Source organism: Pyrus communis, chromosome 5 (genome assembly GCF_963583255.1).
Source record: "Pyrus communis chromosome 5, drPyrComm1.1, whole genome shotgun sequence".
Lineage (NCBI taxonomy): Eukaryota > Viridiplantae > Streptophyta > Magnoliopsida > Rosales > Rosaceae > Pyrus > Pyrus communis.
Window position 1 is genome coordinate 22,510,308 of NC_084807.1, and position 12,732 is coordinate 22,523,039.

Below are 12,732 nucleotides of genomic sequence, written 5' to 3' on the forward strand. Positions count from 1 at the left end.
CATGACTATGGTTATTATCAACATTTTCGATCTTTTGTTTTGTCAAATGTAGAAGTTTTTTTCTTTATTTTTTCACAAAAGAAACTAAATTGTAACTAGCCAAACAACTTAACCCACATATGTGTACAACATAAAATTTAAAGTCGTACATGTTTGAGTTTGAACTCCTCTTCATTTTTCTCATAACTCAATTATGATAATTTCAACTGTTATTCATTTTCCTATGAACCTGTCACTTAGTATTATCCTATAATGATTTTTTTTCCTACTTATAAGTGAGAAATTTTAAGTCCAATTATCGCTTATGACGAATTCAACCCTAAATTGTTATGATAGACCTATTTTGTGGCTTCAACCCATATGGAGAAAAAGGCTTACCATTTCGATTATATTAGAACTGATTGCAATTGTGGTTACTTTATTTAACGTATTATTATTTTCAAAAAAAAAAAAAAAAAAAAAAAAAGCAGCTCGTGGGCATTGATTGCACGTGATGGAATTAAACGAAACTTGTGACATGATATATAGATGGGGCCATATTGGCACAAATTAAAATTTTAGAAGCTAAAATTCAAATTTCAAGTTTGGAGGGCAAAATGGTACAAGCAACAAAGTTTAGAGGCATTGTTTAACGACTTGTCGTCACATACAGGGGGCCGAGAGATTCCAATTTCAGGTACAGGAAAAGACGGACATGGCTTCGCTACCGTACGCCGACGTGGATTTCAGCCTGAGATCAATGGCCGGTCGGGCCGAGGGCTTTGGCCGGTTCGCCATCGGAGGCCTCAACGGGCCGGTCTATTTCGTCACCACGTTGGCAGGTTCTTTTATGATTCTTATCAGTTTTTAATTTTTGCCCAATTTTTGTTTTAATCATTTATGTCAATTAGATGCTTGGGAATCATGGTGGGGTTTTGTTTCTGAACAAAATTGAATACGGGGTCAGAAGAAATGAGAGAATTTGCAGACCGCAGATGTGAGTTAGGCTAGTTGATTAGGACGGTCCACCCACCGAGCACGAATTTCGAATCGCCCTTGCCTATTGGACTAGTTTTGGATATTCTTTTTTCTTGTAAAAAAAAGATAAAAAAAAAAAAAAAAAGGACTGAAATTTTGAGAGCAATACTAGCACTTTTTAGCTGTTATTGCTTCAAGAAGATGGAACAAAATGAAACAATTTTTGCAAGTTAGATGCCCATTTGGTGCAAGGATCTGTAATCAAGTAGCATATGGCTGGATGAGGGACCAGATAGGCTGGATTCCATACTCCTAAGTAATGCATCTGTTTTTTTGCTTCTTACTATTAGGTTTCGTTTGGGGCGGCTTATGTAGGAAGCAATTATGTTCATAAGCGCTTTTGTAGAAGTATATTTTTATTTTAAAATTTTGAATTTTTATGGAAGTGCTTCTTGAAGAAACATCTAACAGTCGCTTCTCCATAAGGGCTTCTATGACCTAGAAACACTTCAATTTTTTTTGTAAAATGCAGTTGGAAGTGTTTTTGGTTGTTGGAACATGCTTATAGCCCTTAAAAAAGCAGTCTCAAAAATACCTCAATCTTTCAGAATACTTATCAAAAACTAAAAAGTGGAATGTACATTTATAAACAGCTTATTTTGGATTTTGAATTTTGATTAATGGAAAAAATAAGATTTGGAATTGGCTCTGTGGAATTGCACAATATCAATATGACATTTTTGAGGAAACGGGTTGAGGGTGGAAAAAAAAGAAGATAGATTTTGACATTTTTGCTTTGTTTCCTTACTGGATGGAATGTTTTCCATATTGCATCGATGAGTGGAATGTATGTTTTGGTGTTTAGATGATGGTCCAGGCTCACTTCGTGAAGGATGCCGAAAACAAGAACCACTCTGGATTGTCTTTGAGGTTTCTGGCACCATTCACCTTTCATCTTACTTGAGCGTGTCGTCTTATAAGACAATTGATGGACGAGGTCAGAGGATAAAGCTCACAGGAAAGGGACTTAGGCTGAAGGAATGTGAGCATATAATTGTATGCAACCTCGAGTTTGAAGGTGGTAGAGGACATGATGTTGATGGCATTCAGATTAAACCGAATTCTAGGCACATATGGATAGACCGATGCAGCCTTCGTGATTATGATGATGGACTCATAGATATCACCAGACAAAGTACAGACATAACTATCTCTAGGTGGGTTTAAACTTATGCCCTAGATTACGATATAAATTTGGATACTGATATAACCTATCTGATGGTTTCTCCTTCCCTTGGAACCAGATGTTACTTTGCACAACATGACAAGACGATGCTTATTGGAGCAGACCCCTCGCATGTTGGTGACAGATGCATTCGGGTGACAATCCATCATTGTTTTTTTGATGGAACAAGGCAAAGACAACCTCGTCTTAGATTTGGGAAAGTTCATCTTTACAACAATTACACTCGAAACTGGGGTATATATGCTGTTTGCGCCAGCGTAGAATCCCAGGTTAATGAAACTTCTTATAACTATCTCCTTGATCTTTAGAATCTTTCTGAACTGCATTATCTAATTAAGTTGTTTATATCAGATATACTCTCAATGCAACATTTATGAAGCAGGAAATAAGAAAAAGACTTTCGAATATTATACAGAAAAGGTACATGACCATCTCTCGCTCATTTTTTGATAGTTTGATGTGAACGTGAAGAACGTAGTTTCATTATATCCATAGTAGCATTATATTCTGAGGCAGGGTACAGTGACAAAAAAGTCGTATGAAACTTTTTAATTTCGTATCATCTGGTATTTATTTACACTGAAAGGAATATAAGCTATTTGTACAACTTACATCCCATTTCTGTGAAGACATTCTTTCTCAAATGTATATAATCTTCCCATAGGCAGCAGACAGAGAAATGGCAAAGTCCGGCTTCATAATATCCGAGGGTGATCTATTCCTCAATGGAGCTCAACCATGCACATTGACAGGGTTCAGTGAAGAATGCCTGTTCCATCCAAGTGAATTTTATCCACATTGGACTATGGAAGCAGCCTCAGATTCTCTTAAAGCCATTCTCCAAATTCTTACTGGCTGGCAATCCATTCATCGGCCAGCGGAGCAGGCGGTAACTGTATAATTTTATTTTATCACTACGTCTGTAACAGGATTTTATAGGTTCTATCACAGAATAGTCTTTGATTTTATTTTTTTTAATAAACTCCATCAGATTTGCTATCTGCCCTTGTAATACTTACGAGTTTACAGACAGAACCTATCAATTATGATAAGCACTCCATAAGACACATGCCATGTTTACAATGCTTGTTCTCATGTATGTATATATGGATCCTGTAGATAAAGATGTATTTCCAGAATAATTATTTCACGTTAAATGTGCATAGAGAAAAGAATTCAACTAGATTGGCCGGCCGGCTCAGACGCAGTTGAGTTTATTTGATATGGGATTTAACACCTTTATATTTTGCAATTGTTTGACTTTGTGTTAACATGACCTAAGCAGTTTTATTTTTATATTTTCTATTTGGAAATGTTAAGCATTCAAACATATACATCTTTACATATGATCATTTGGTTTGAATTTAAAATTTTCGTAAACTTCCAAATTGATCTGAAGGGGCGTGGTGGGAAATAGTGAATCTGAAGGGATATAAATGCAAATGATGTCATTCATTTCTTTCATAATTGACTAGATGGTTCTCTAGATCTTGGTTATAGAAATAACTTGAAGCTTGAGAAAATTGGCAGTTCTTATTCTCTCTGTGTTTCCTGTATTAGTTATCAAAATGGTACAGTTTGTTTTGTAATAGAATTGCATCTAGATGCCGAGGCATCTTTGTGAAGCCAACAGTGACGATGAAGTTGTGGAACTAACTGAGGTGGAAGCCCCGTTGAACAAGTCCGACAAGTAATTCCCCAAGTCATCTGGTGAATATCTTACCAACAGCTCCAAATTTCTCTCCCCACTCTGCATGACCAAGTATGTGTCATAAAATTCTTGATATATTGGTACTAGTTTCTGCTCAATTGACACCTTTACGTCATCCCTCAATTTCCTGTCCTCTACAATCCATGATGTCTGTTTCCTGTATGCCTCTTCAAACGCTGCGTTGAACCTTTTAAAGCATTCCTTTGCCATTTCCGGAGATGTTTCTGATGACTTCTCTGGTAATGATGATAACACCTTTGTCCAGGCTGTGGATTCGTAGTTTGAAGCGTACAGTTTAACCTTCTTCATGTGTTCAGCGACCCAATCTTCACCTAGGAGGAGTTTCAGATTCGGTGTTTGCTGCACCTTCTCAACAATGAATTGAAGATTGTTGGCAAGGAAGAGATATGACAGGGACGCATCTTTATAAATCTCAGCTTTCATGTCGAGCTTGCACATAAGGACTAGAATGAGCCAAGCTAGGTGGACTGTCACTGCTGGTGTTGAACCGTCATCTGCCATTGGGCTCTTGAAGTGAGATACTTGATTCTTCGGTGGTGGATAGTCAGCTAGGATATCAGAGAGAGCTCCATGGTGGTCTGCTAATGAAGATACCAAATTCATCACTGATTGTGTCAACGGGTGAATCCTGCCGCCAGAGGCTAGAAATTTTGATGAATCCTTTTGAATGGTTGATTCAAAGACAGAAAGACTAGACTGGACAGAATCTGAAAGTTTGAGCCATGATGCGAGAGCTTGTAGTTTTATTGCTTGGGTTGATGCAGAGGTAAATATTGATTCAATTTCTGGCCAAAGATCGGAGAATACTTCGTAGAGTTCCAGTTGCCAGAAAATTCTTTCCCGGCACTTCTTGTTCTTCACTATGAGTTCCGGAAATCTGAATAGGGTGGTTGCTCCTTCTTTTGTTATCTCATAGAAGCATGAGTCTGCGATTGTCTCAGATGCTGAAAACACATGATCACAGAGAACTTTTTCTCCATGAAATAGTGCTTTCACAGCAATCTTTGCAGCATCCATCCAATTCATGATTATGTTTTCTAGTCCTTCCGAATCCATTTTATGGATTTGAGAAGACTTGAACTGTTGGATTCCAAGGCGATACAATCCCTCATCTACCATTGACTTTCGGATAACTTTGTATATCTTCACACACTCATGACCATAGCCGGAACTGATCATACAATCAGCTATGGACTTCAGATCCACCATGGCGAGAGCCGAGACCCTCTCCACCTCAGTGATCGACTCACCAACAATTTCCAACTCTTCTTCTGATCCACCCTCGTCTTCACCATTAAATGTCCATGATCTGCTTGAGGTTCGACTTGAAACTGATTCGGGGTCAAGGTGACGCCGGTTTGCAGACAATATCTCATAAAACTCCCTTTCAAGCCTTTTCATAGCTGTTTGCATTAGGTTTTGAGCAAGCACGAGCTTGCTGGATGGAGTGCTTTCATGAACCAAAACATGCATAGCACTACGCAAGTCCTTTACGGATTTGAGAAGCTGTTTGGCCTCTTTTCTGCTGCTCTGGAAGATGGAAGTGAGTTTGGTGTATGAGGAGGAGTTTGGATCCCATTTCGTGATGATGGATTCAGCTGTTTCGATGTTTTCTTCCATCATCGAAAGAGACAAGGTCGGGGAAGGTTTTGGACTGGTGGAAGTGCTTGAAGGTGTGTAAGAAGAAGAATGGTTTTTGACATGCGAGAAGGAAAAGAGGCATGACTTTCCTTTCCTTGGTGTGAATGTAGGATTACCACTCTTCAGGTACTCGGAGAGCATCATTGAGCCGGGAATGGCGTCGAACTCTTAAAAATGGAGAGAGAGAGAGAGAGAGAGGAAGTTGATTTTATGGTTGTGGTTTTTGGTTCTGGAAGGGTTTTATAGAGTGGGGCCGTTCGGTTTCCGGTTGAGGGAGGTGGATTTGCTTATTTGCTTGGAACCTTACTCTTTGACCGACTCTGGATCTGATTTTTCAATATAATTAATCAAGCAATTTTTGCGTCGTATTTTTAGTTTTTTATTTTTATTTTTAAATATATCATATTCAATGAATCATATGGTCAAGATGCATACATTGCGATGCTACATTCTTCTAGTTAGTCAAATTTAAATCCCTTCGTTTATATCCAAATATGTAGAGATTTCGCTTTCCGTCGAATAATCTGATTTAGTAGTCGTCAAACAGTGAATTTGAATTGCTGATTGAGTGATATTTTATACGAGCGGTCGTCTGATAAGCAATTTGAACTAGTAACTGGCTTGCTCCAAAATGCAACTGATCAATATTGTTAATTTTAGATGAAGGTGAAGTTGTGGTCCTTTTGGAAGACAACATAGCTAGGGTTGGTTCCACAATAACCGGGAAGCAACCTGGAAAGACCGGGGTTTGATTAGTTAAAACCGTTTTTCAAGTTTCCAGGTTTTCCAAACAAGAACCAAACAAATGACTGACTTGATAAACTAGTCTCTACTTCTAATGTCATCATTCTTCACACGACTCATAAATGGACGCTTCTATAAAGATCCCTTGCTCACCTAAATGTTTAGATAAATGTTAAAATGGATGATCTGTGTAGGTATTGGTGTGACTGTTAATCGTTTAATATACGTGAATTCCACACGTGTGTGACTGTTAATTGCTTAATGTACGTGAATTTCACACGCATTTGCTTAAGAGTCTGTTAACCAACACTCTCTCATAGAAGTGAATTTTTTTTTTTTTTAATAAACGATATTATCTATACTAAGGGGAGGGGGTGGGTTTAGCCTCATAATAAGCTAGCAATAATGTGGTTCAAACCCGCATTTGGCGAGAATCGAACCTAAGACCTATTCATTACAAATAAAAAGAAATACAACAAGATCGTAATATTAAATTGCCATAGAATTGGATTCTTAAAATAAGAAAATAAAAAATACTTATTTGAAATATATTCCCAAAGACGGTCTTCTTAACCAAAAAAATGTTCTCCGCTATTGTGACAAGTTCTCAATTGCGTAGATAGGTAAGCTTATCAATTATTGATGGTGATGGTGAAAGGCGAATTAGAATTTGTCAAAGGTATGCACCCATAAATCAAATAATTATTATTTTGTGCACCTATATTTGACTTGCATGCATGATCTCTGATCAACGGCTGAGTATATGAGAGAGAACCAGTCCCTGGGCTGCCACCATTGTTAATTAAACTTCGTTAATAATTAAGCAATAATGTTTACCAAAACTGGCAATGGGGTTGATAAGATAGAGGATATCATCAGCGTGGATTGGAGAGCGAGTTAGCTATCCACGTACAAATGCACGTGTAATAGTATGAATTAACGATAAGATTGATTTTTCATAAATTTAGATAAATATAATTAAATAAATATAAGTATCTGTGTTATCACACAAATTAGATTAATAACATTATGTGATGTTATTGACGATAATCATAACAAAACTTCTCCTTCTCGTTACCATTTTCTGCTTAAGCATCTGATACATGTATTAATTTGCACCACTACTCTCATTCAATTATATTCTATAATTCTATAACAAGACTATTAAAGAAACTTACATCTAACGAGTTTATCGTCATATGACGTTTTGGTCTAATAATGCATTATTATGTATAAGTTATTTTCAAATTATAGACCTAATTCCTCTGTACCGAAATAAGACTATAGACCTACGTGGATTGACTCCCAGGCAGGCAGGCAGATTGCATATATTTTAGATGTGCAAATCTCGAATAACGAACCTGTCACCATATACAAGTATATTGTCTTCTCAAATAAACCAAATAAGGGAGTTCATGAAGATCTCCTCGTTAGATTCATTCCTTGCAACTTCCAAGTCCTTGTTCTACCACTAGCTATCCACTCGTTTCTCTTTTATTCAACTACTATCGTCTATAAGATTTGAATTCATCATGTCCTCTAATATAATTTAGTGGAAACTGAATTTCGCTAGTCTAAATTTGATCTGCAAAACCCAATTAGTTGGAAGTAAGTATTAATTATTCACTAATTTTATAGACACATGCTGAAGTGATTGGTGACAAAAATAACTAATGGTGCAACTCAGATTCTATAGTTCGAGCATCACAGCGATTAAGTTTTAATATAGTTCACGGATCATTACTACATTCAAACATGAAAAGACCAAGTAGGTCCTAATTATCCTTGATTAAGGTAAGTAATTAGAGAATGAGAGAGAATGAGACAGTTTTAAATTGGATCATGGTTCCAACCAAGCATGCAAATTAACTCACAAAATTTACTGGGTCGCAACAACGACTAATTCAAATACTAATCAGAAGTACATATTTTAATAACATCTTTAAGTAAGTGAACGGAATGACAAGAAAAAAATGACGAAGAATGAGACTAAAATAAAAACAAATAAAACTCTATTTTTCCAGGAAGCAACCCGGAAAGAGTGGGGATTGATTGTTAAAACCGTTTTTCCAGTTTCCAGGTCTTCCAAACAAGAACCAAACTAATGACTGACTTGATAAACTAGGGTTTACTTCTAATGTCATCATTCTTCACAAGACTCACAAATGGACGCTTCTAAAGTGATTCCTTGCTCACCAAAATGTTAAGATAAATGTTAAAAATGGCTGACCTATGTAAGTATACGTGCAAGCCACTAGGGCTAGCCTAGTGGTGAGGGTGTGGGTAAAGGGGTGGGGTAGTATAGGTCCTAGGTTCGATGAAAAGGGAGGGTAAAGGGGTGGGGTAGAAAAAAAATTATGTAAGTATACGTGCGACTGTTAATTGTTTAATACTTGTAAAGTCTACATGTATTTACAACAAACAGCTACAACTGAGGAAATCCTCCTCATGTGAGTTCTTCGGCTGTGCAAATTTCTTAAAATTTCTTAAAGTAAGAAAATAACACTTATTTGAAATATTTTCCCAAAGACGATGCAGTTAACCACAAAATGTTCTTCACTATTATGACAAGTTCTCGATTACGTAGGTAAGTAAGCTTGTCAATTATCGATGATGAAACGCTAATTAGAATTTGTCAAAGATAAGCACCTATAAATCAAACAATAATAGTAGTTATTGTGTGTAGCTGTGTTTGACTTGCATGCATGATTCACTGATCAACGGCTGAACGAGCGAGAAGAGAGTCCCAGTCTCTCGGTTGCCTCCATTGTTAAACTTCATTAATAATTAAGCAGTAATGTTTACCAATATTGGCAATGGGGTTGATCGGATATGAAATATCATCAGTGCACTAAAGAGTAAGTTAGCTCTCCAGGTAGGAATGCATGTGTTATATATAGTATGAATTAGCCATAAGATTAATAATTCATGAATTTAAATATACGGATCATAAACGAATTAGATTAATAATACAACGCGAGGTTGTTGACGGTAATCATAAAGGAAAACTTCTCCATCTTGTTACCATTTTCTTCTTAAGCATCTGGTACGTGTATAATATTGCACCATTAATCTCATTCAGCTATATTCTATAATTCTATAACAAGACTAGTAGAGAGAGACTTACATCTAATAGAGATTCATCGTCTTGACGTTATGATCTAATGATGCATTCCTCTGTACCGAAATAAGACTATAGACCTGTAGAATTATCAGAGAGACGGGCCGAAGACTCACTACCAACAACACCGATATTGTCCCCAACTTGGTAATTACCACATGTACAATCCGTCAGGTGTGAGATTTTATCACAAAATGCCTCAATATTAGTTGGAATGTGATAAGTCTCATTTTGCATGCATTTATATATTCCTTATTTGGCGTCTTTGTGATGTTTTTGGATTGAACTAGTTGCATTTTACATTATTTGGTGTTAGTGTGCAGTCAAGTGTGTATTTGGATCAAAGGGAAGGCAAATGAAGTAAAAACCATTCCTTTTGGTTGCTGAGCATTATTCCAAACGTGGAGAGGATTCGAGGGAGTTAAATTGAAGTCCAAATGAAGAACCTAGGAAACTTTTGACTGCTGGAATTTCAGGAAATGATGTGGAAGTGTTAAGTGGTGCAATTCGGCCATATTGGGTGATTCTAAACAAGGCAAAAACATTGAAGTCAGATTATGTGGTTCCAACACCAAAACATGCATTCACATGCATGATTCATAACCTGGCCGTGCACTCCCATGTGATTCCAAGTCAGATTATGCACTTCTAATACCAAAACATGCATTCACATGCATGATTCATAACCTGGCCGTGCACTCCCATGTGATTCCAAGTCAGATTATGCACTTCTAATACCAAAACATGCATTCACATGCATGATTCACAATCTGACCGTGCATTCCATTACCTTTCTCCATTTCATCTTTGCAGAAATCCACATGCATTTCAATTAAACAAACCACATACCTGCAGATCATGTCCACTCCTTGCAGCCATCATTTCAGAAATCCATTTCATCCCATCCTTCCATGTGATTCCAGCCCCCTTTGTCCATGCCGTGTGCTTTCTTCCCCTTTCCAGATTTGTACAAACAATTTCAAATGGCCAATTCACCTTTGCAGGTTCCACTCACTTGTTGAAGCAAGGGCACATGCTTCTTTTAATACATTAACACATACTTGCAGATCTTGTCCATGCCATGCGTCCACTACCTCAGAAACCCATCAATTCCAGCTCATTTTATGATATTCCATCTCACTTGTGCAGATTGAGATCCAATCTGAGTGTTTTGAGCCACATTCCTTTCTATAAAACAAGTCTCACTTCACACAACAATGGTTCGGCATTTTTTCTTCTTCACTCAGTCCATTACACACGCATAACTTCTCCCATTTCATTTCATTTTCTGTCCATTTCTGTCCCAAGGGCAGAAACCATTCAACCATAACCAATCTACCTTCATCCGCACCACATTTGGAAAACCAACACCGAAGGCACTCTTCAAGGAATTCAACATCAGTTTTGCTTCAAGGGTTTCTTCTTATTAATTCTATGTTCATTCATGTTTTATATTTTTATGTTAAATCTTTTGTAAACATGAATTGTAACTAATCCTCCTCTAGGGATTCGATGTAACCTTGCAAAGTTTGCCATGTAATTAAGTTAGAATGCTCAGTTTGTCCATCTATTTCTTGTTTCATTCTCTGATTTAATGGTGACTTAGTGTGTTGATTTTAATGTTTGATCATCATTTGAATTAATCACTAAGTTGTGTAGCCAAGATTAAAACACACATCATGCATAATCTTGGTAGATATTGGTTTTATGAAAGTTTCTTGTGCATTACATACTCTTGATTATGAACCAAAGTTGCACATCACAACTAGGTTCATGATTAGAGACATTTGATCAAATCCACACATCATATGGTTGATCATGTCCAAGTGAAACAAACTCAAGAAATAGGTAGATGAATGAGTACAAACTAACTTAACAAACATGGACTTGGTTTAGCAATGGTGAAACCGAATCCCTAGCTTCATCTCCATTGGTACTATCTCATTTTATTAGTTGTTGAGTCATTTATTTGTGTTTACTTCACTTTCTTATACTTTCAAGTTACAACAACAGATCTGCCTATTCTGTTTAGTTTGATTCATTTCATAGATTCCTTGCAAAACAAGTAATTACATAGGTCCAATTAGTCCCTGAGGATTCGACACCCTTGCTTGTGCCATTATACTAAATATATTCTAGCATTAGGAAGGAATAATACATCAACAAAAATGGCGCCGTTGCCGGGGACTGATTTCAGTCCCTTGTAATTGCTTGTTTGCTATTTAAAATTTGTTCATTTCATTGTTGTTTGCTAGTTTAACTTTGTTCTTTTCATTGTAGGTAGATTCTTGATTTTCATTCAAACTTGTGTTACTTTGTTTCAGGTAGTATATGTCAAATAGACTTGTTGAGTTAGGCCAAAGAATTGAACGGTTGAAGGGCCACACTTTGGACAACTTTGTGCCATCAAGTTCATCCATTATCCGTGAAGAAGAGGAAGGGAATTCACCTAGTTCAACAAGTAAAGAATCTGAGCAATTTAATTGGGAAGGAGAAGAGGAGATGGCGGGCAACGAAGATGAGCTTCGAGCTTTGGAGGACTTTGCTCAACCAATCATACCAAATTCACCTTCATGCATCTTGCTGCCCACAGAAGCTAGAAACTATGATCTCAAATCTTCACATTTCCATATGTTTCCTTCATTTTATGGCTTACCTAATGAAGACCCTTTAGCTCATATTAAAGAGTTTTACAATGTTGTGAGTGGTTTACCTTTGCAGGGAGTGAGTGAAGCAAATTTGAGGATGAGAGTGTTTCCTTACACCTTGAAAGATAAGGCCAAGAGTTGGTTGATGACTCTAACACCAGGTTCCCTCACTACATGGGATGCCATGGCTAAGAAGTTCTTGGAGAAGTTCTTTTCCACTCAAAAGACAGCCACATTAAGGGGACAAATCTTCAACTTCAAACAAGATGATGGAGAACCTTTCAATGAGTGTTGGGAGCGTTTTAAAGGCCTCTTGATACAATGTCCACACCATGGGTTACCTTTTCACTTACAAATGCAAATTTTCTATGATGGACTAACCCAAACTTGTCAGTCAACTGTTGATAATGCAGCAGGTGGAGCATTGAAGAAAAAGAATGCTCAAGAGTCATATAACATTTATGAGATGTTGGGGTCTAATGCTCAACACAAAGATTTAAGGGGTAAGAAAGTTGGAGTCTATGAAACAAGTTCTAATCATGAGCTTTTGTTGCAGATAGCTAACCTAGAAAGGAAGCTTGAATCTGTGCTCAACATGGTGCCAAAAGCAAATGAAGTGTGTGCCATTTGCAACATACCAAGC

The 12,732-nt window shown here is 37.1% G+C and overlaps 2 protein-coding genes and 1 non-coding gene across 3 annotated transcripts; 1 reads left to right on the forward strand and 2 right to left on the reverse strand.

The window, feature by feature from the left end:
• The first annotated feature begins 598 nt into the window (after positions 1–598).
• LOC137735420 (probable pectate lyase 4) lies at positions 599–3,590 on the forward strand. The gene is made up of 5 exons (XM_068474841.1): positions 599–821; positions 1,823–2,174; positions 2,262–2,472; positions 2,555–2,623; positions 2,868–3,590. The coding sequence occupies exons 1-5, from the start codon at positions 695–697 to the stop codon at positions 3,102–3,104; spliced, it is 996 nt and encodes a 331-aa protein (XP_068330942.1). The 5' UTR covers positions 599–694; the 3' UTR covers positions 3,105–3,590.
• Positions 3,591–3,726: 136 nt separating this feature from the next.
• On the reverse strand, positions 3,727–5,886 carry LOC137735418 (exocyst complex component EXO70H1-like). Its single transcript, XM_068474840.1, has one exon. It carries the CDS (start codon positions 5,718–5,720, stop codon positions 3,804–3,806), a length of 1,917 nt encoding a protein of 638 aa, XP_068330941.1. The 5' UTR covers positions 5,721–5,886; the 3' UTR covers positions 3,727–3,803.
• A 6,431-nt stretch (positions 5,887–12,317) lies between these two features.
• On the reverse strand, positions 12,318–12,428 carry LOC137735807 (small nucleolar RNA R71). Its single transcript, XR_011068712.1, has one exon. It is a non-coding gene; the product is annotated as a small nucleolar RNA R71 (small nucleolar RNA).
• Positions 12,429–12,732: the final 304 nt, after the last annotated feature.

Excerpts from the sequence above, each read along its gene's own strand:
- LOC137735420 (XM_068474841.1), top strand. The coding sequence starts at position 695 with ATGGCTTCGCTACCGTACGCCGACGTGGATTTCAGCCTGAGATCAATG. Across the intron at positions 2,175-2,261 it reads ACAGACATAACTATCTCTAG|ATGTTACTTTGCACAACATG; the intron begins GTGGGTTTAAAC and ends CCTTGGAACCAG. Across the intron at positions 2,624-2,867 it reads TCGAATATTATACAGAAAAG|GCAGCAGACAGAGAAATGGC; the intron begins GTACATGACCAT and ends ATCTTCCCATAG.
- LOC137735418 (XM_068474840.1), bottom strand. The coding sequence starts at position 5,720 with ATGATGCTCTCCGAGTACCTGAAGAGTGGTAATCCTACATTCACACCA.